Here is a 23393-nt window from a genome sequence, read left to right on the forward strand (position 1 = left end):
TATTTATAAGTTTCAATATTTTAAGAACATAGCAAAGGAGGTACGTTTTTGTTTGAATTTGTAATGCTGTGAGTCACAATATTGATGTCTAACCAAAACCAACTGAAGCAAAACCTTTTCATATGTTGCCTACACAAACACGTAATAGCACCGTTTCCCTATATTTCCTTATATTTAGTAGTTTGTCTAATCATTCCATTATGATAACACAATAGTGACTTTGCACAGTTCGCAGCAACATCCTATGACAGTAATATATATGCTTGAGAGGAGGATTTGCAGAGCTTTTCAGGTATTTTACATATGATAATCGTATAAATTATAACACGAATATCCTTAGTCTTTTGTAGGAGATGTAAACTACATTTCCCATGATTCACGTTTTGATCTGGAGCCAGAGGATAAGCGCTGTGAGTCTGTCGCGTTCCCGACTGAAGTGCACTGATGGAGCGCGAGCGGCTTTATTACAGAACACCGGGCGCGCGCACTCACTTTAATTTCAAAGGGCGAAGGTGACGTCACCGCAGGTCCAACGAAGTCTATAGAAAAGGAGAGTGCAACATTTCCCAGCCTTCATTCTTCCGCGAGAGGTCAATTGTGGATTAGGATGGTCATCAGAGTGTACATCGCCTCCTCGTCCGGGTCTGTCGCGGTGAGTAACGTTTACACCGAGTAGCGTGTTGTAAAACTGGTGAATGACAACAAACGACAGTTAATTTTTATTCTGTGATCTGCAATCTTATAATCTATTCCATATAATAGTTATTATACTTAGATCAAGTAAGACTGTCATAGATTAGCTATAGATTTATATGAATAACCTCACTTCATGATACATTTATGGCACTCAGTAAGGTTTTTGTGTGCACACGACTTATATACGAATAAGAATTTATTGCGTTTATTTTCAAGTAAGCCCGGGCCACTTAATGAACTTAACCAATCCTGGAAAACCCACCCTCTCTTGCAGGCAATACCATGGTACAGTGATTGAATCAAATGTCACATTTAACATAAACCATAGATCTGATTATCCATGTTCATGATAACACCCCCCTTCCAAAAAAAAAAGAAAATGGATACCATAAGGGTATAAATGTGGCACTTTTTTGTATTTTACATTTACATTACATTTTGCTGCCAAGTGCACACCTAAAAGTGGGTCTGTTTTCAAGCCGCACAGTGCAGAACATTCTGGATAGATATGACTTATTGTGACTCTAAAATGTATTACATAACCACTGCCAAACTCAGTTCTGATCTATGTATTCAGCAATGGTTTCTAACAAATGCTTTTCAGTGGTTATTAAATGTGGTTTATGCTGTATTTAAAATAATCCAAAGCTGTTGTCCACCTCGGCGCACTGCTAACAGCCATAAAGCTTATAGGTTGGACAAAGTGCATGTTTACAGAAAAAGCCAACCCACTGCCAACTCCAATGCCACAATCACTGGCGTGCAGATCAGCTCAGTTTTAATCGCTCTGTTACACAGCCTGCAGGGAAAGCACAAGAAATGTCTTGATTTATTCAGAGCTGGGATTATATTTCCGCCTTTTAGCAGGCTGGTCCAGTGACATTAATTTTTAGTTCTTTAAATGAGAAAACAGGGATTGGGAGAAAGGAAGGGCAACTACTCATATTTTCCTGTAATGTCATTCACTTGGTGTTTGATGGTTTTCAGATGATGTTTGTATAGTGACTTGCTGTGTATTTGACAGCTTTGATATGGAGATGAAGCATGTGTTTTTGGATGTTAGCAGATAGAGAGGCAAGTACAGTTCAGCACCGTAACCTAATATTACCAGAATGAGGTAAGAGCCTAAATGAGTTATGCACCGATTTCCGCTATCTCCTTATTTCTACAAGTCCCGGATTGTTTAAAAAGAGCTATTTTTAAGTCTAAATCGTCTCAGCACACACTGCTCTCATATAAGCAACATCTTTTATGCTCACATTCTTCTATGCATGGCAAACAAGATGATAAATGGAAAGGAAAAAGGAAATGTTTCAATCAATAACTGGCACGTGATGGGTGGACAGACTTACTGTTTGTGTGTTCACTCAGTTTACATGTGTTTGTTATATGACTTGTTTTGTCATGTTGATGTGAAGCAAGTGATGGCTGATTAAACCAATCTGTACTTAAAGACTGTACTAAAGATTTTAGGATCATGTGAGTGAGGGTTATTATTTTTACTTACAGCTACATAAACACTCTGATTCACATACTTCCCATAAGCTTTTGTCAGAGGGGGGTTATAAAAGTCATACCCTGGCTAACCTTTTCCATTTGTTACACTCATCCACCTCCAACCGTTGCACTAAACACATGCATGCGAAGGACTGTGACTGAGAGCACTCACTGAGTGATTTTCAGTCAGCTGAACTTATTGGAGAGACAGGTTCTACAGTGATATAGGGCCTGTAAGTGTGTTAAGAAAGTCTGAGTGGTAAGAGTGCATTCAGCGCATTGATTCAGAACAGGATGGCACACCCTCATGGGATTTGTTTTTCTTTTAAAGTGCACTTCGTCTTTTTACTATAATTTAAAAAGTTTTACAAATGCAAAACTTCTATGTACTTAAAATTTTTAAAATGATGTACATTCAGATCCAAGTCATATCAGTAGCCTAATAAAAGTAATTTGAATGGAGCAGGTGGGCTTGTGATTACATGACCAACCAAATACTGTTTTTACCCCTGTAACCTGTCCTGTCACTGGATACCAGTTTTTTGTTGTTTACTGAAACAAAACTACTCTTTTGGTAAATGAGATAAAGCTGAAATACATTAAAAAATACAATAAATACAATAAAACATTAAAAAATAACCATTAGTAATGCTGCCTTGAAAACTAACAATAAATAATTTTAAGTTTAAGGCACTGGTTTAAGTCACTGATCTATATAATGACTGGATTTTCTATTATAAATCAGTGTACTGTATTAATATAACCCACTAAAATTACTAAAACTAAAATAAAAACTAACTAAAACTAAAACTAAAGCTAAATAGAAATATAAAAAAAGAAACTAATAAACATGACAAAAACACATAACACATTTCTAAAATTCAAATTTAAATTTAAATAATAATAAAGCTATATCAAAACATTAATGGATACTGTAATGGCATAACTAATACTAAAATAACACTGATTGGACACTTTTGCTCCCAGAATCAAAATACGTTTAAATGATAATTTAAATTGTAAGCATTGTGTGTCTGTGTCTGTGTGTGTGTGTGTGTGTGTGTGTGTGTGTGTGTGTGTGTGTGTGTGTGTGTGTGTGTGTGTGTGTGTGTGTGTGTCTGTGTGTCTGTGTGTCTGTGTGTGTGTCTGTGTGTCTGTGTGTCTGTGTGTCTGTGTGTGTGTGTATAAGCTGGCGATCAAAAGTTTGGGAGCAGTAAGACTTGTAATGTTTTTTAACATTTTAACTATTTTTTTAAATAGTTATCTTGCAAAATGTTATTACATTATAAAATAATGTTTTCTATTTTAATATCCTTTCAAATATTTTTTTTTTTGTAATGCAAAGCTAAATTTCCATCAGCCATTATTCCAGTGAGTGTCACATGATCCTTAAGAAATCATTCTAATATGCTGATTTAATATTAGAATTATCAATGTTGGCAACAGTTGTGCTGCCAAATATTTTTTTGGAAACTGTGATACTTTTTTCAGGATTCTTTGATGATTAAAAAGTTAAAAAGAACAGGATTTATTCAAAATATAAACCTTTTCTAACAATATAAATCTTTGCTATTACTTCTTAACAATTTAACACCTTCCTGAATAAAAGTTTTAATTTATTTCAAAGAAATAAAAAATACAAATTTACGGACCCAAACTTTTAAACTGTATGGTATTTAGTTTTTAGTTTTTTTAGTAAAAAATTCCACTGAACTCTACTGGTAACGACAAAACTTGTGACCATAGTTGCTTTTAGGAAACACACCCCTGCTTAGTTCATTCCTTAATGCAAGAAAGAATCGATGAACAAATGATTCAAAGACTTGATCATAAAAACAGTTAACTTGATTCTTTTCTGAACGAATCAGCGTTATTAAACGAATCAGTTGAATGAAGAAACGAGACACTCAAAAAGACCTACTGGTGGAATTATGTAACTTAATGATAGCCCGTTTTTACAGGAAACACAATCTTCTCTAACAGTTTGTTACAGACATAGAGAAGAGTAGTTCTTAAAATGAATCATATAGACAGAGAATGTGTGTGTATTTTGTTTTGAGGATAAAACAATAGCTGCGCAGGTTCGACAAAAGGCTAGATCTGCTTGTCCTTTTTGAATTTTATAGAGCTTTTAAAAAGCACAGACAGAGCCTAATGTTTAATGGAGAGCTGCTCTACCTTTACAAAGTCAAACATGCACATAGGCCTATTTACTCATCAACACATCACTGGTTATGAATCTTTATTCAGTTGTGCTCTCTATGTGCACACAAGTGTGTGTGTTTAGTGACAGAATTCATCCAGTGTTGCCAACTAATTTTCAGAGAAAGTTGCTAAAGGAAGGTTGATTTGTTGCTAAAAGTTGCTAAATGACGCTGTGATGTCATTGCGTGATGAGGGCGCTATGTAATCACTACGCAAAATTGTCACTGCATCAAATCTAAGCAAAAATACTTGATATGTTGATTTAGATTTTAATTTAAATAATAATAATGCATAATATAATATTAAAATATAAACAACTGTAAGTAACTTGATTTAGATGATGTGTACTCATCTTTGGTTTCCTCTTTTTGTGTATATTAGATGAAAATATGAGCCTTTTTTATCACTCAAGTCACTTATTAAACGTTGCAGAAAAGTTGCCAAATATATGTAAAAAATGGCTAAATTTGTTGCTAGGTGCTTTTTGGAAAAAAAGTTGCTAGTGTAGTCTGAAAAGTTGCTAAATTTAGCAACAAAATTGCTAAGATGGGAACACTGAATTCATCTGAACAGCTCTGCATGCAGTGTCCTCCCAGCAGCTCGCTCCGCAAAGTCAGCAGAGAGAGAGAAACAAAGATTGGCAAGGCGAGGTGAAGTAAGGCAGGGGACTTTTTGTGCTCTGTCTGTCCTCCTCCACAATGTGGATATGTCCAAAAACACTTTCTTTGGACAACACACTTGTAATACTACCAGACTAGGGTGTGTAGGTGTCTGTTTTTGTAAGTCACACCCTCTCAAACAGCTGTTGAAACCAGCCCTCATACTGTAGTTAGGTGCGCAGACTGAAGAAGTGTCAGCCCCGGAGTCTGTTGAGGCATAATGCATGTATATCATCTGCTAAAGGTATACATACTGTAGAGTATCAGATTAATGTGTATTAATGTGTATGTGGTGTTTAAATAATAGTTTAAAGATTTAAGGTTGCATGCACAAATTTTTATCTTAAAGGGATAGTTCAACCATAAATGAACATTCTGCCATCAACAAACTATTTTAGTACCACTGATAAAATGTAGACAAATAATTCAAAGTTTCTGTTTTATTATAAGATGTCTGTATAGTTTTTATTAGGTTTTTAATATTTCATTTTATTCACTATAATATTTATTTTATTTCAAGTAAGGACTTTTTTTAATAGTCTTAGTTAACGAAAACCTTGTGATGTTCCAAATCTGTATTCTTTCTTCCGTGAAACACAAAAGGTGATTTAAAAAAAAAAATATTTATTTATTTGGAAATATAAAAGGTTTTGGAACAAATTATGACAGAATTAATCCTTTAAGACATTTTGTTGGCTCTTAATAGGCTACATGGTTCATACCTGGTTTTTTAGCTAAATGTGTTAAATTTTTATTGTTAAAACTGAAGCATCAGTTAAGTCTACTGTACTGTTCTTTCGAGGAAGGTCTTTATAAAAGGAATGTTCTCCTTTTGGAAGTATTTTCATCTCTGTGTGCCACTTCTTAATGCATTCATTAACTACATGCTGGGAATTTAAAGAAAGACATTATTTATGCTTTGGAACATCTACTTCGCCTGGCATTGTTGCAATGGAATTGAATTATTGAGTTTTTAAACAGCTCAACAGAGAGCTGAGCGCAGAGGGTGACAGACAGGTGGGTAAGATAAGGACAAAATGTTTATTCAATGTTAATATGGGGAAGGATTCAGAATCACAGGATGCCAGAATAAATTAGCAGATGTTAACCTCTTAGCCTGCACCCCGACGCCCTCGTCCTGAAAGGACCACAAAAATGGACACTCCAAAGCACTTTGAAACATACACACACAGTCTTTCATCATTCTCTGTGTTAAATTTGATGTGTTTTAAATGCATAGTCATATTCTATTCTTGTTTTAGGGAATTTTTTTAGGTGTGTCTGAAGTCCCAACTGCACATTTTACATTTGGTTTCAAATAAATCCCTTTTTGTCAATCAATACTCTCCTCCTACATCTGACTAATGGGAATTTCACTGAATGCTTTCCATCTGTGTGTTTTCAGAATGAACATGCAGACACTAATGCACACAGAAATGTACACATTCACAATCTTTTTTTTTGTCAGCACTTATTAAGTGTGCATTAAATAAAAAATGTTTCAAGGCTGAAAATTACAAGGCTGATCAGTACAAAAATGATTAATAACACTTTTAACTAGTACCAGTACACCACGTCCACTATTATACACTCATAAATACTCATAGTCACATTTGAGAGTAAATTTTAATAATCTTAATAAAACAGATCATTCAATAGCTATCACAGATCATTCATTGTGTGATTCCTCAGCTGAAGAAACATCAGCAGGCCATCGTGGGCTTTCTGGAGGCCAACCAGATCAGTTTTGAGGAGGTTGACATCACCATGCTGGAGGATCAGAGGCTCTGGATGTATCGGAACATTCCTGAAGAGAAACGACCTGAAAAAGGCAATCCTCTTCCCCCTCAGATCTTCAATGGAGACGACTACTGCGGCGTGAGTCTTTTAATTAGAAACTAATTCTTATGCTTGCTACATCAAACACTGGACAGGTGATGTACCTTCTCCTATAAAACATTCTCACTTAACTTGTACAAAGATTAACCAATAATCTTCTATCAGAAGCTAATTTATAGTTATAAATACTCACACCTTGGTTATATCTTCATCAGTATACCACAAAACACAATTCATTCGTATTAATTAGTTCTGTAAAATGTCTTCTGCTGAAGTAATACACTGTTTCTCTCAGACACTTAAATCAATGATAAGCTAAAAGCTCCCTGTCTGGCCAATGAGTCCACATTGGGTTGGTTTAAGAGGATGTTAATTAAAAATCAATATATGTAAACAAAGCTCCATGGTGTAAGATGTGTGGCACTGTTCTCTAGCCTACATTCTAGTGTGGTATTTATTATGTTTTGTCTATCCAATCACTTTAAAGCATGAGATGTCTTATAGGTAGTGAAAAAGAGGAAGGCATTTTCATGCCTCTGATTCTTCCTAAAACAAAAGAGAAAAAAAGACAAACCCTATTACTCACATTCACACCTACACACACACTTATTTTCTTAATTAGAGTTGTAGTGTAATATGCCATAAATGGCTGAAGAATCAGAAAGACATTTATGAGTTTGAATCTTAATTTAGAAATGATTCATCACTTAACACTTGAGTTATGGTAAGGTTTGTATATTTTGTGAATGATTCATAGAAGTGGCTGGATTTTGCTGAGTGCCCAACCGAACTAATCTCACAATAATCCTGATTATTCTTAGACCCTGCCCCCAACATCTCTCGTAGCCAATCAGAACAGCAGATCTGTTTCTTTAACATGTCACAGTGATTAACTATTCAACACTATTGGAGGGCAAAACACATCCTTGTGTATTTTTACCAAGATGCTTTTGTTTAATATGAATGTATATATATATTATATTTATATCCAATAACCAAGTCAAACAGCACAAAAACACTGTGTTATTGCTAAAAACTCTCCTCAGTCATTCTCATTTTATCATTCTGCAGGATTATGAAGATTTCTTCCAGTCTAAAGAGATGAACACAGTGTTCTCGTTCCTCCGTCTGTCCCCTGTAAAGGTACAAACTCACTCCTGCTTGTCTTTTAATAAAAATATGTTTAAAAAGGTCTTAAAACAATTTTATTTCAGAAGTATATTTGATATATTTCTCCTATTGGCAATTTATTTTCTTGTTTTTTTATACATTAAGTTTGTTATATTTATGCTTAAAAACACTATTTGCCAGTGGAATAAGATAAATAAAGTGTATTCAAAATATATTCTATGAAACACATTATGTAATTCTCATAATGGATGTCTGATTTTATTAAAATGCTTATTTTGTCATATTTTGTTACTGGCTCTACACTTGTTTAATGTGATATTATTATGGATTATATTATAGGATTAACATCTAACTGAATTCAGTTCTGTTCTCTGCAGGACTCTGAATCATAGATCGTGCTGTTAACATTGATGTAACTCTCGTCCCCTGCTCTGAAGCCCTCACTGCCAGCAATGCTTTTTGCCAAACACACGCTGCCCTCCGGCCCAGCTTTTCCTAAGAAACATCTTCTCATTCAAACACACACACAGACTGGGTGATTACATATGTTTGCTATGGCTAATTATTTATTTATGTGCGTTGCTGTTTTGTTTCATTTGTTGTACACGTGTTGCATGAAAAGCCTATTCTGCTTTTTTAAACATGATACAGGGATAGAAAGTGAACTTATACCTGTGTGTGTGTTTTGTGTGCATAAGACTTACATTGTTAATCTAAACAAAGAAAATAATAAGTATGCAAGTCTCTTGTAAGTCATTCTTTGTTAAGGAGCTCAGACAGACAGCCCAAAGGAACTGAATTTGGTATAATTTTGTCCTTTCCGCCGGCTTTGATCTATTTGTAAAAGTTCACACCAAAAACAGCCTCAAAACAGGAAATAGAATCCTGACCTGAATTAATATCTCTAAGCTTAGTGTTTCCACGACACATAATGGCTCTTCAAAGCTTTTCAGAGTGTTAAACTGGTCCTGAATCAGTATTTGAACACCTTATGCTTTATTAGTAGAATTTCAGATCTCACTCCTACAGCCTTTTCTCATTCCTTCCGCTGGAAAACATGCTGAATAACTCATATCTTGTTTTTTTCTCTTTATTGTTCTGTTAAAATATGTTTTTCTTCTCAGGGGTATGCTAGCATGTATCACACTGTGATGCCTTGACTCCCAGCTCACCCATTTATGTAGCTCATATAGTGACTTATACAAAGCTGGGGAGAATAGTTGGTTTACTCACAGTGTCGGTTGTGTGGAACATGTTTTATATTAACACAGTCTACTCTCTTTTTTCTTCTGACAATCTACTGCCATTCTCCCCCAAAACCACCTTAAACAAAACAGACACACTCCCAAACTTACTTTCTTTACATTTTCCATTTACTATTCATTTAGATTGCATCACTCCTCCCATTCCACATGAATAAGCACTAAATGTACGTTTACGTACACATACACACACCATTCTCAGGACACAATATGTTTATGTCACACACACATATAGTCACACATTCTGTGAAAATGTATCATTCCTCTCTATATTGATGTATGTATGAAGTTACTGTTGTTTACTCTAAATGAATAATTTAAAAATCTAATTTTTAATAAAGTATATTAAAAAGCTTCTTTAATGGTGTTTTCTTGTGTTTCTCAAGAGTCTTGATTAAGGCAAATATTGCACATAAAACAAAATATCAAACCAAGTGGCATTCTATAGTTAAAACAAATGATTTGTCTTTAATATATATAACATACCATATATATCGTTTTGTTTAACTTGCTGTGCTGGATTAATTTTTCAAACACAGTATAATGTGTGTTTACAACAAAATGTAACTTTTGAAAAAGCCCAGTGGAACAGTCCAGATATCCCAGCATGCCTTTGCAAGTTTTGCACTAGCTAGCATAAGAGGCTGACGTAGAGAGTGTGAGAAAATGTTGTTTGTCTATAAATAGATACAGATGTTTGTTACCCATGAGCTGAATACTAAAAATGGATGGATACAGTATTCAAATAACAAATATTTTGACACACAGGACAAAATTCCTTATAAGAGAGTCCATGACGTCTAGAGGGTCTGCCAATTATTATTTGATTTCAAACTAATTTTGTATAAAAAAAAAACTTTTGTATAAAAAAAATGGATACTGAACTTAGTCATATTGTTTCACTTTAATTTAAATCTATCAAATAGTTTATTTTCAATAATTAATCTGAATCTCTGCTAGTTCAATGTTTGCATTTGCTGCCATTACCTTTTAATAGGTTAATCAGAATTAAAAAAAAAAAAATAATTCTACCTAGATTTTGCTTTTGATATTCAAATGTGAATACTAATGATAGTGAATACTAATTACAATATTACAATTTAATTGAAATAAAATGTAGTGATCATCAGTTATGATTTTTAAAGATAAGGCATGGCAATGAAGGCCAAATACAACACTTCCTGTAAACTAAAATTGATAAGCTATTAAACTACTGTGATGGGTTTTGAACTTTTAAGAGGAATCACACTGCTTAAAAAACGCATCAGGGGAATTAAATGCATCAACAGTGATGACATTTGAGGTATTTGAGACATTACTGCACCCTAGTGGTCAAATAGGGAAGGTGCTAAAAATATAGATGTACCGTAGATACAAAATGTAACCGAGATAAGTTTGAAAGAAAATCTTTTTTCATTTAATGATGTAAAATATGTAGCTTCCTAACATATGTAATCTTAAAAATACAAGGATTAGTTCAGTGTGCCTATAGTAGCTCAGAGTTTGAAGAAAGCATCTGGTTTCCCATCTTCCACTGCATCAAAAAACTTCTGATAGTCCTATGAACACAAAGACAGATGATAACAGCTTTATATGGTCTTTACAAATAAAAATATGAGTATGGAAGAATAAGATTTTAAAACTTCAAGTGATCGTTTTTAAAGCATTTACACAGGCGTTGATAAAGTACATCCAGACACAATGCATGTGTGTTAATTTGCTGATTTGTGAACAGTGTGTGTTCCCACACTATCACAAGAAACCACTGGTGAATTCCAAGCAGTAGAAACATCTATAGATGATGGGAGTGTTTGAAAGGGTGTGTTTTAATTTACAAGAAACTGAACGAGCCTAACAGGTTTACTGTGCATATATGAACTCTTTTGTTTCAAGTGTTGTTTGCACAACAAAATTATTAGCATTGATATACACTACAACCACTTACGCCCTCTCAGTGACTGACTTAGTGGTTTAACACGCTTGTTACAAAACCCAAGGAGCGTACTGACAGATACACCTTGTTTGTTTAGAAGATTTCCACGTTCATATCATAGTCTGAATTTTATGTGTTTTTCTTAATAACTGCAAAATACTTATTCCCAGTTTTCATTTGTAAATCATGACATAATACTCACAATTAATTAAAAACTAATGGATACTGAACTTAAATCACATTATTTGATAGATTTAACACCATTTAGTGTGCAATGTAATGTTGTAATGATATGGGGTTTTTGGGGGGGGGGGGGGGGGGTACAAAATCAATGGACCATTCCTGACTTGATGGTGATTTTGATGCAGGTAAAATAGATACACTATTTCTTTCTTGATCTACAGACCAGTGTCAAAACTAGGCTACAAGTTGAGACTCACCCCACAGTATTTGTTTCCATTAAAGACCTGAGGGGGCATGGCTGAGGGGTTTCCCACTTTCTTCCTCATCTCCTCCTTCACGTCAGTGTTTACTGCAATGTCCACAGCAAAGTACTTGATCTTTTTGGATTCCAGGAACTGGAAAATCTCAGACTGATGTTGCTTTACCTGAGGAAACAGAGATCAAATCAAACCTGTGACAACGCACATTGAAACTCTCTGGTTCCTCTTTCTTTTTTAAAACATGCGACAAGAACAAGTAGTTATTCACTTCAATTATCTTGAAATAATGTTTTTCACCTTCTAAAATGTTTTTTTTTATCCTTCTGCAGACACAAATATATACACAAAGTTCTATTGAGATATTTTCACTGATCTAATTTGACATAAGATGACTGTCTAGCTAGCATTTTAACACAAAAAAATTGGTATATACTTAAGAATATAAATTTATAGTTTAAAAAGTAAAATAAATAAATAAAACAACTGCCAGATAAGTCCAGAGAAATAAAGAGATACACACCTCTCTAGAGCCACTCACACTGCTGAAATACACCGTAATGGACATCTTCAAACGTGCTATAAGTTTTGTTGAGAATAAAAGTGGCTGCTGAAGTAGACTGGTAGTATTTCAGTAAACTGTTTTAACCTTTAAACAAAAGTAAACTCAAGGACCAGGAAAAGCTAGTTTTGACAGTACACCTGACAGCCCCACCTACCATAAGCAGCACACACACACACACACACACACACACACACACACACAAACACAACTGTGGCATGCCGGCTTAAACTTGCATGGGGGCATTTTACACTGAGTTTGCACAACAAAATGTATTATAATCAACCTGACACAAGCTGGTTGCAAATATGGCTCATAAAGTTCTCATTTTAAGATAAACATTAGTATAATTTGTTCGCAGTTTTATATATTTATACAGGGGCGCTGCACAAGATCCCAGTCCTAATGACTCATATATATATATATATATATAGTATACTATATATATATATATATAGTTATACAATGTCTTAATTTAAAAGTGTAAATGTGTAAATGTAAAAGTGTAAAAGTGTAAATGTCAAAAAAAAATTTAAGTGTAAATGTCAACATACTTTATGGTGACACTGTCTGGCTTCGTCCCAAGTGACGCACATACACTAGGCACTCATACTCTATGTACTTATGCACTATGTACTCAACCAAGTAGTGTATGAATTTCAGTTATTTTGGTTAATTTAGTTATTAGAGTTATTTTGTCATTCATAATCAGAGTCTGATAGTCTGATAGCGTTGAGTGCATGAAGTGTCCATCATTCCTCATTTCGTTTTTTCGGTTATTTAAGTGCATCATCCGGGTGTTTAAAGTGCACTTTCTCTTTGTGAACCTGATTTTATACAGTCTATGGTGTGAACGCACTACTCAAACTATTTATACTACAAAACGTCGTAGAAGAGTGCATAATGGGACGCACCTAGCAACGCTGATGAGCCACAACAGCACCACCTTGTGGGGGAGTGAGGGGTTTGCGCCATCGCAGAAGATTACGCAGATATTTTAGACGGAAGTGTTAAAATTTTGTCGAGCAATATATTTTCTAAATAATAATAAAAACAATAACACACAGTAAGTAAACTCTATACACCGAAAGCCACACGTTCCTCGTGGCTCTCCATGCAGGCAGTGAAATGGACACCATCAGGGCCCTTCGCGCTTAAAACAATGCTGTCGGCGCTATGACGTCCTCTTTACCCGCAGTCAGAGAGAAGGTAGGACGAGTTTCTGTGATCTGACAGAATCGGTCTTAAATATCCACCATCCTGCCTTTAAAATACTCTAAGATGTATCCTAAGGAACGGATATTAATACATCGATTATATAATGTATTTATTTCAGATATTTATCCTCTCATCCATCGCTAATCTACAATGGCCGAGGAAGGGTGAGTGACTGTTCTCACATTAACACTTAAATGTGCAATCACTGCACAACTTAATACAGAACGTGCTTAGTTACTATCGGCTATAACTTGTTTTACTCACCTTAATATTTAGAAACCTAATGACTTACCCCAGTAGTGTAATAAAAAATAACGTCTGAACTTCAGTTTTCTGTGCAATGAAAGTAAACGGTGAGCTAGTGTTCTCCAAAAGAGGCGCAAAACACTAGTAGCCCACATGAATCTTAAACGTAATCTGATTCACCATGTTATCGTTTTGTGCCTGGTTTGGCATAATTTAAGTTGTTCACGGAATATCTTGACATTCCTCTTCTATGTATCAGAAAGAGAACACATTGAACGTTTTTCTACATTTATAAACCCATTGATACTCCTGTGCCACAAAGTCATACAGGTGTTGAATACTTCTCTTGATATCTGTACTTGTAAGTGTGTGACACTTTATAGCATTTAAGGTTTATATTAGTGACTACTTGGGTGACCTCGGCTGTGATGAACTTTGAGTCTTTAGTCGGATACCCCTTCACTCTAATCATGAGTGAGATGTCCAATCTGAAAAGCCGCAGGTTGTTAAATGCATGTGTGCACGCCTGACTCTTTACACACCAATAACATCCTTTTGTACAACTGACAGCATCGCTGCCGGAGGTGTGATGGATGTCAACACGGCTCTGCCTGAAGTGCTGAAGACCGCACTCATCCATGACGGTCTGGCCCGCGGTATCCGTGAGGCTGCCAAGGCCCTCGACAAGTAAGAAGTTACCATTTTTAAATGCTGTGAGATGTTGGTGTGTGTCTATGATGATAATTTGGCTCCCTCTTCTGAAGTCTGTGAGGATAACTGCCATTCGTTACCCAATTTCTGTCTGAGATGCTGTTGAAGTGATCGGTTCTACCTGTTGGAGGAGGTTGAAGGCTCATGATCTTTCTGTGTTTGACAGGCGCCAGGCTCATCTTTGCGTCCTGGCAGCAAACTGTGATGAGCCCATGTACGTCAAGCTGGTGGAGGCTCTCTGTGCCGAGCATCAGATCAACCTTATCAAGGTGAGGAAGCTATGAGAATTATCATTATCAGGATTTATGGAAGCTTTTTCAACCACAGAATAAAACTGTGCATCCAATAGTTTGATCTTTCTCAAACTTAATTGCAACTCAGAATTATGAGAAACTCTGAATTCTGCGCCACATTATATCCGCCACAGAATTTTTTTTTTGCCATCTCACAATTCAGACTTTCAAAATTGCAAGATATAAATTTAAAATTGTGAAACTTGCAATTGCAAAAAAAATCTGAATTGTGGAACTTTGCAATGACCTTTTGGACTTAAATTGTAACCTGTTACCTGGAATTTCGACTTGCAAATTCTGGTCCTGGAGACCCATGGCACTGAGTATTTTGTCTATTTTCCTTATTTGATGCACCAGATTCTGATGTAAACCTTTGTAAGCTGAATTGAGTATTTAACAGAAGAGGGGCATGCTAAATATGCAGTGCTCTGGGTCTCCATGACCAGATTTAAAAACACCTGTCCTGGTTGATAAATTGCTGTTGATAGTGGTAACCAAGCCATATCTGGAGACCTGGTGGTGGGCTCTTGATTCAGTCCCCCCAGAACATCTGAACCACCGCAATTAGCTAAAAACTATTCTTGTGGCCAGCAACACTCATGTTTGCTTCAGAAAAGTTGTAGTTCCTTTTTATTAGCTATTAAATTCTATTAAAACCCTAAATGCAAAGTGTGTTCTCTTGAATATTGCCAAGAACTTTATTTGGGACCCATAACTCTGATTTTAACTGCTTAAAGGTGTGGAGTCATAAAATATAATGGTCTCTGTGCTCTCCTGTAGGTTGATGACAATAAGAAGCTTGGTGAGTGGGTTGGTCTGTGCAAGATCGACAGAGAGGGCAAACCCCGCAAGGTGGTGGGCTGCAGCTGTGTAGTCATTAAGGTGGGTGTCTGTTCACACCCCGAATCTGTTTTAAATTAATTGTTACTTTAATCTAGAACCTTATTGGAGAAAAAATGCCTCAAATTTGACAATTAGTGTTTATTAAAAGAATATTTGAGCTTCAGATTTAGGTTGAGCCAGGTCGAGTCCAGATGCTGGCTGTCCATGCCCTGTGTTTGGTTTTTGTATGTCTTGGCTAGATTGAGTGCCTGAACACGAGCCTCTTGGTCCCGTTTTGATTCTTGAGGTCCCTAGAAGGGCAACAATCTTAATTTACTGAATAACGATGATATAGATTTAGTTTCCTCTTGTAATAACAGTAAGAATTCAGTCAGGACCATTTTAAACTGAAAAAAAAATCTTAAAAGAGTTTAACATGCATCTAATGTATTCATGTCTCCATCTGTAGGACTACGGCAAAGAGTCCCAGGCTAAGGACGTCATTGAGGAGTACTTCAAATCTAAGAAATAAGGCGCCAAATAAAAGATCTTTTGGAAATTATGTAACTTGGTTTTTTTTTTTTTTTGAAAGGAGTATGGAATCATAGCAATTCATGCGTGTTCTGAGTTTAATTCCAAAATTGTGGTTTTGTCTTTCTTAAACAATTGGTACATAGTGAACTCTTGTCCAGCATTTAAGGTGGACTTTGTGGAATGTTAGGTTGTTTACACTATTCAATTTTGATTTTAAATATAACCAGTTCTGGTGTGGTTCATTTGAATAAGCATGAACGCTGCCATCTGAACCTTGGTGCGCAAATGGGTGCAGACTGCTCTAGTGTAGTTCAACTGATATACAGGTGCATCTAAAAAAAAAATGAGTTTATCATGGAAAAGGTCTTTAATGTAATTTTTTAAAGCAAACTTTCTTATATGCTATACTCATCGCTCACAAACATATTTCAAGAGTTTATTTTTTTTATTCTGATGGTAATGTCTTGCAGCTTAGGGAAATTAAAAATTCTCAAAATCTCAAAAAAAAACAATTTTGAGCTTGATTAGTTTAATTTTGAGTATAAATACTGGGTACCTCCTGGGCTAGTTTAGAATATGCAACCACAATTATGGGAAAAACTACTGACTTGACAGTTGTCCAGAAAACAATCATTAACAAGGGTAAGCCACAGAAGATCATTGCTGAAAGGGCTGTCTGTTTACAGAGTGCTGTATCAAAATATATTCATAGAAAGTTGACAAAGGACAATATGTGGTAGGAAAAGCTGCACAAGCAACAGGGATGACCACAGTCTTGGGAAGATTGTCAGGAAAAGTTGATTCAAGAACTTGGGAGAGCTTCATAAGGAGTGGATGGAAGCCGGAGTCAGTGCATCAAGAGTCACCACACTCCGACGTCTTCAGGTAAAGGGCTACAGCTGTCACATATCTAGAGCCAAGCCACTCCTGAACCAGAAAAAAATGTCATTTCATTTCACCTGGTGTAAGGAGGGAAAAAAACGACTGTTGCTCAGTGGTCCAAAGTCCTCTCTTCAGATGAAAGTAAATTTAACATTTCATTTGGAAATCAAGGTCTGGAGGAAGACTGGAGAGGCACAGAATACAAAGTCCAGAGTGAAGTTTCTGAAGTTCAGATATGATTTGGGTGCCGTGACGTCTGCTGGTGTTGGTCCTTTGTGTTTTATCAAGTCCAAAGTCAATGCAGCCATCAACCAGGACATTTTGGAGCACTTTATGCTTCCATTGATGACGAGCTTTATGGAGATGCCGATTTCATTTTCCAGCAGGACTTTAGCACCTGCCCACAGTGCCGAAAACACTTCCAAGTGGTTTGATGACCATGATATTACTGTGCTTGATTGGCCAGCCAACTCACCTGACCTGAACCTCACAGAGTATATATGGGGCATTGTGAAGAGGATGATAAGTAACATCTGACAAATAATACAGAGGAGCCGAAGGTTGCTATCAAAGCAACCTGGGCTTCAATAACACCTCAGCAGTGCCACAGACTGATCACCTCCATGCCACACCGCATTGAAGCAGTAATTCATGTAAAGGGAGCACCAACCATTGAGTGCATAATTAAACCTGCTTTGGAGATCTTGAACATTTCTGTTTTGCAATTTTTTTTTGATTGATCTTTCAGATTTTTTTCCTAGGCTGTAAATCATATCAGAATAAAAAATAAATAAAACGCTTTCAGTTTGTGTGCAATGAATCAAGAATATTAGAAAGTTTGCTTTTTTGAATTAAATTACAAAAAAATAAAGAACTTTTCCATGACCAGCCTTTTTTTTAAAGATGCACCTGTAAATGCAGCATGAACCAAAGACATCCAAATTAACCAAAAACAGATGTGCCGTGTTAAGATGTGATTTTAAAAATGATAAAAGGCTCCAGCATACCTGGTTTTTCTCCTCGTAGATCCATGTTGACAGCTCAGTCCAGGCGTCGGAATCGCCGTCTATTTACAGCAGATCTCCATACATGTGCGCAACGGAGGAATTCCTGGAACCTTTTTGACTCCACACATTTTATACGCTCTTAAACCATCATAAATTCACAACAAGCTCATTAAGCAAAGTCATGGCATTTTGGTTGTTCGACAAGTTCATAAAATATACCTCCTAAATAGGGCCGTATTAAGACAATGTGGTGCCCCTGGGCACAATACCTCAAAAGCCTATATAATTTTTTCTGACTATAAGTCGTATCAGTCCAAAAATACATAGTGACAAAGAAAAAAACATATATAAGTCGCAGTGGACTATAAATTGCATTTATTTAGAACCAAGAACCAAGAGAAAACATTACCGTATACAACCGCGAGAGGGCGCTCTATGTTTTCAGTGGTAGACTACAGGAGCACTGAGCAGCATAGAGCGCCCTCTCGCGGCTGTAGACTTTAATGTTTTAACTTTAACTTCAATGGTAAACAGGGAGAGTGCAGTCAATCGCTTCTGTGTCATTGTCGTCCTGAGCTCAACTTTCGATCCCTGGAACATTTTGAATTGTAGCTAAACTTCTAGCGTCCTTGTCTTTCTTTAACTTTCTTTTTGCAAAACCACTCAATTGACGTCTGTCCATTTTGATTGATTTTCTGTAGCCGTTAAAAAATTACACATTTGCGCGTACTTGTTTAGGACCAACTCAACTCTGACAGATTGGGGACGGAGGGGGGGGGGGGAACTGATAGTGGTCATGTAATCTTTATTTATTTATAATTTATTATTATTGTTAAGTTAGTGTTCATAAACGAGTTATGTATGGTCTTTCAATAATTTCTAGTTAATAATAAAACAATTTACGAAAAATATTTTTAAAGCTTGTATCATGTGGTGCCCCCCTAGTTGTTGTGAATGTTTGGTGCCCCTGGGCACTGGCCCAAGTGCCCTTATGGATAATCCGGCTCTGCTCCTAAAATCTGTTTAACGAGTGTGTGACCTCCTTGTCTTGTCTTGTGTCTTTAGGTTCAGGGTTAAAAATGGCAGTGTGAAAGCTAAATGAACCAGGATTAAAATGTAACTTTTTTTTTTAATTGGTATACACACACACACACACACACAAGACTTGTGTACGTTAAGTTAAAGCAGGCCCAGAGTCTTGTGTTTATGACGTGACTTTACCTATAATATCTATACTCATTTTCCATAAATGTTTGTCAATAAGTTAAAGTTTAAAATTAACGCAACTTTGATTTTTTTTGAGAAAGACAGGAGGTGCATTCCCTGAATAAGATATAAGAATAAGAACTACGTCTGCTTACGGTTTTGTTAGTGGTCAGTCAGGATGAAACTATACAGCTTTATTAACGTTTTTCTTTTCTTTTCTTTTCTTTTTGTTCTGAGGATGAACTTTTATTTAGCTGTTCTTTCCAACTGTAATGACTTAAAACAAAGTACAAACGAATGTTTCCTCACAAAAAAAAAAAAAAAAAAGTTAAAATCTTTTCTACAGATGCACCAGTATTGACAGCATAAATATATTTCTTAAACATTAGAAAATAGAGAACTCAAGAAAATCTCAAATGTTTACATTTGTTTATCTACATACATTCTCAAAAATAAAAACTGACACACAAAACATCTTATAAGGCACAACAAATTATACAGACTCTTTGTTTTTTTTTTTTGCCAAAACCTTACAAAAAACACAAAATCAAAACAATACCATGTGAAAACACACAGCGTCCTTTAGTGTTTAATGTAGTTACTGTAAAATAATTTACATGTTATGTGTCTATTCTAAATGATCCTTGATTAGAATACAGTGCTTGAGTTGTTTAAGTGGAGATGAATTCTACTGTATAGACAGAGATAATCAAATTCCTGTAGATGAGTGAGGATATATGTGGGTTCAGGATGAAGATGAGGGTCATTCAGACATGAAATGCAGTGTGTGTGACGTAAGACCTTAATAAGCTCTTTACAAGCCTGGTTTGTCCATTATAATCCCATTTTCCCTTGTTCTAGTCTGTCCTAGTCTTCTTAAGACAGTGCAGAGTTTTCTTTAAAAATAATCAAAAAACAACAACAACATAAAAAGAGATTGCAGTGTACTCTTGTTCTTAAATAGTTGTACAAAAAAAGGCCTATGATACAGGTGTCGAGTGTTACAGGTACTCGAATTCCAGTGCTTGATGGAGGGCAAGCAGATCAGAGTGGCTGGATATCCTCCAGAAGGGCATGTTGTGCTGTGGGGAGAAACACACTGTGAGTGTGTGTTTGAAAATAGTTGTACAGAAAATAACTTTTGCTTCAGAGCTTAACAGCATTATCCATGCAGGGAAGTCAAGTCACTGTACTAAGTTTTGTCTAATATTATTGTTATAGCTCAACAGTTCTCTTCTTTTCTGTAAATGAGGTGAAAAGATCCAACAACCAGATAACAATAACCTCTGATTACTCATATTATAGTTCAAAATAAGCTACAAAGGGTTTATATAGAGTTTAGTAAAGCATTAACAAACTTTTTTTTGTTCAGATAAAAAAGTAACACTTTACAAAAAAGGTTACATTAGTTAACATAATTATACTTTTTTTAAATAATTTTTTTTTACAGCATTTATTAATCTAGGTAAATGTTCATTTTAATTATACTACAGGTCATTGTTAATTCATGATGGTCCATAATACATGACTTTTTTAAATGTAATTTATTTGTATTAATTTGATGTTGTTTTAGTTATGTAGAAATGTAGAATCTATTGCATTAATGTTAACAAATGATGTTTCTTGTAAAGTGCTATAAGTAAATCTAAATATTATGTATACATTTATATATTAAAGTTAATTACTAATTTTACATAATGAACGTTATTTACTTTTTGGACTATAAACAAAAATGATTTAAAATTTTCAAATAAACCCTTTACAAATCCTTCAGCTTAGCACTAACATTTTGAGAAATAAAAAATATATTCGTAAAATGTTTTTTTTTTGTCTGTTCAAAAGTTTAGGGTCTTACGCTCACCAAGGTTGGATTTATTTGTTCAAAAATACAGTCAAACAGTAATTCTGTGAAATCCCTATTTAAGGTATTTAAGATATTTTAAAATGTTATTTATTTCTGCAATTGCAAAGCTGAATTTTCAGCATCATTACTCTAGTGTCAGACGATCCTTCAGAAATCAGAATATGCTGATTTGCTGCTCAAGAAACATTTCTTGTTATTATTAATATTGAAAACAGTTGTGTTGCTTTATATAAACTGTATATATTTGTGGAAACTGCAACATAAGGATTCTTTGATAAATAGAAAGTTAAAAAACTGCATTGATTTGAAACGGATATCTTTTTTCTTTACTGTAACCTTTGATCAATTTAATGCATCCTTGCTGAATAAAAATTCACTGAACCCAAACATTTGAACAGTAGTGTACACAAAGACTTATTCCACAAACTCTTAGAAATGCTGCAGAGTGGTTTCCTAGAACAAAAGTATTCAACTGGGTCTTTAGGTTCAGCATCTCAGCAGATCATCTACAGGAGGTTAACATGACCAATCTCAGACCACAGGAAGCTACAGCAGGCGATTAGATGCCTGAGACCTTGGAGAACCTCGGTTGAATAGCTCTGTTCTAGATGGCTTGGGATCTGAGAAAGAAAAGCTGGTCTCAGATGATCAGAGGGAAAAAGCAATCGCTACAGACGTCCACATTTAAACTACAGATGAAGAAATAAATGAAGCACACAAGCTGCCGATCAGTTTCATCTAAAGCTCTAAAGCACACACAGGCAGGAAGTCCAATCTGAGAAGCACACACTGCTTCTGGTTCACCTGCAGGTCGTTACCTTAGCAGCGGCCTGCTCCTCTTCAACACCATCCCCAATTACAACATACACTACCTTCCTGCCAAACCTCTGCATTACGCGCTCAAAGCAACTCTCTTTGCCTGCAACATAAACAAGGTGACAGGTCAGAGGCTTGGGGTCAGAGGTCAGATTTTACCTGGCTGGCTGCATGCTCCTCATCGCGCCCATCGCCAATCACAACATACGTTATGTTAGTGCCAAACCTGGATACTATACGTTCAAAACAGCTCTCTTTACCTGCGAAAACAAGGGATAGACATAAACCTTAACAAGCTCAGAACACATTGGCTTTACTCATGGGATGAGCAAGCAGCATGATAATTGTGTACGTGGTTGAGTATGATTATTTGAGAGCAGGAAGAAAAAGAGACTCTCTTTTTTCCACATATCAGCTCAAATAGGGTGTTTTAGAATAGAGAGTGGAATAAACCCACTGTGAATGAAAACGGCTGTTTATAAAGAAGTGTAACGAAAGAATAATTTATCTCTGGAAGATGATGAGAGATCAGCCAATCAGAATCAATTCCACACGATCAGACAGAGAGTGAATGTGAACTTTATGGCTAGGTCATCCTGATGTGTTTTGATTTAATGCAATAATGTGAGCCAAAGCATGCACCACACAGACTGAACTCTACACTTGATTGCCAAAATGAAATGTAATGGAAATAAACAGTTCAACACAATTTACATTATGAACTCAAGGCAAAAACTGCTTTATGGAGCTGTATCTGAACTCACCTATTTTTGTTGCGCTGTAAATGTTTTCGATAGGAAACACTGAGCCCAGGCTATACAACAGCACCTTAGCCAGCGCAGGTATTAACTGTGTCGTTGTCACCAAGACATTAACACAGTTACTCCTGTTTGAGAAAGACACAGATCGTGATTTTTTTGCTGTGTAAGCTATAGCTATAGTCCTCAATGACAAAGGTTGATGATGCATGAAGAGCCGGACCTTGAGCTGATGATTGACAGGGACTTGAGCGCACTGGTCAGCCATGAGTCTGTGAGAGCCTCAACTTCTGCCCTCAACTGGAGCCACGCCTCCCTCTTAGCCGGTCCCAGCAACCCTGAAATAGATCAAAAACAAAATGCCACATTCATAAATAGAATATATTACGGCATGAAACTGGGGATATTAATGGGCACAATCTGGGCACAAAAAACGAACAAACAACCAGATCACACTGAGTACCCATAAGCCCTAATGCTGTAGAGTCATTCCATTAAGTTAATTTGTGCTATTCATTATACCTATGGAATAGCGTTGTTATTTATTGTATTAACTAAATCAACTGTATTTTATTAACTAAAATAAAATAAGTTCAAGCTGAATTACCAAAACTGAAATAATAAATGAAAGATATATATATATATATATATATATATATATATATATATATATATATATATATATATATAAATAAATAAAACTAAAGAACAACAAAAGTACAAAAAAAAATAAAAAATAATAAAGGATATTAAATATCAATAAATAATATGATACTGTGTATAAGTAATACTAAATAACACTGCTGTGGAGA

At 35.6% G+C, this 23393-nt stretch overlaps 5 protein-coding genes and 2 non-coding genes across 21 annotated transcripts in view; 5 read left to right on the forward strand and 2 right to left on the reverse strand.

Moving 5' to 3' along the window:
- LOC132129196 (armadillo repeat-containing protein 1-like) overlaps positions 1-23393 on the forward strand; it is a 428278-nt gene that overhangs the window by 163270 nt on the left and 241615 nt on the right. The window lies entirely within an intron of this gene.
- Positions 425-8818, forward strand: LOC132128906 (SH3 domain-binding glutamic acid-rich-like protein 2). Its single transcript, XM_059540302.1, has 4 exons — positions 425-652; positions 6750-6935; positions 7968-8039; positions 8405-8818. The coding sequence occupies exons 1-4, from the start codon at positions 608-610 to the stop codon at positions 8417-8419; spliced, it is 318 nt and encodes a 105-aa protein (XP_059396285.1). The 5' UTR covers positions 425-607; the 3' UTR covers positions 8420-8818.
- Positions 10684-12338, reverse strand: LOC132128907 (SH3 domain-binding glutamic acid-rich-like protein 3). The gene is made up of 3 exons (XM_059540303.1): positions 12186-12338; positions 11663-11830; positions 10684-10848 (listed from the first exon to the last, which is right to left on the reverse strand). The coding sequence occupies exons 1-3, from the start codon at positions 12228-12230 to the stop codon at positions 10786-10788; spliced, it is 276 nt and encodes a 91-aa protein (XP_059396286.1). The 5' UTR covers positions 12231-12338; the 3' UTR covers positions 10684-10785.
- LOC132128905 (small ribosomal subunit protein eS12) lies at positions 13447-16076 on the forward strand. Its single transcript, XM_059540301.1, has 5 exons — positions 13447-13606; positions 14259-14375; positions 14566-14668; positions 15473-15574; positions 15984-16076. Exons 1-5 carry the CDS (start codon positions 13593-13595, stop codon positions 16044-16046), a joined length of 399 nt encoding a protein of 132 aa, XP_059396284.1. The 5' UTR covers positions 13447-13592; the 3' UTR covers positions 16047-16076.
- LOC132129872 (small nucleolar RNA SNORD101) lies at positions 14111-14185 on the forward strand. Its single transcript, XR_009428628.1, has one exon. It is a non-coding gene; the product is annotated as a small nucleolar RNA SNORD101 (small nucleolar RNA).
- Positions 14416-14500, forward strand: LOC132129876 (small nucleolar RNA SNORD100). Its single transcript, XR_009428632.1, has one exon. It is a non-coding gene; the product is annotated as a small nucleolar RNA SNORD100 (small nucleolar RNA).
- LOC132129267 (eyes absent homolog 4-like) overlaps positions 19468-23393 on the reverse strand; it is a 35540-nt gene continuing 31614 nt past the window's right edge. For 6 of the 15 annotated variants that reach the window (XM_059540790.1, XM_059540796.1, XM_059540785.1 and 3 more), the window contains 4 exons: positions 22805-22919; positions 22588-22709; positions 21826-21926; positions 19469-20225 (listed from right to left, as the gene is read on the reverse strand). In XM_059540790.1, the coding sequence (XP_059396773.1) occupies positions 20145-20225; positions 21826-21926; positions 22588-22709; positions 22805-22919 (419 nt within the window). In that variant the 3' untranslated portion in view covers positions 19469-20144. Of the gene's footprint in view, positions 20226-21825; positions 21927-21982; positions 22084-22587; positions 22710-22804; positions 22920-23393 lie in introns of all 15 variants that reach the window. The other 9 variants (XM_059540782.1, XM_059540783.1, XM_059540780.1 and 6 more) reach the window with 3 other exon arrangements.

This window comes from Carassius carassius, chromosome 46 (genome assembly GCF_963082965.1).
Source record: "Carassius carassius chromosome 46, fCarCar2.1, whole genome shotgun sequence".
NCBI lineage: Eukaryota > Metazoa > Chordata > Actinopteri > Cypriniformes > Cyprinidae > Carassius > Carassius carassius.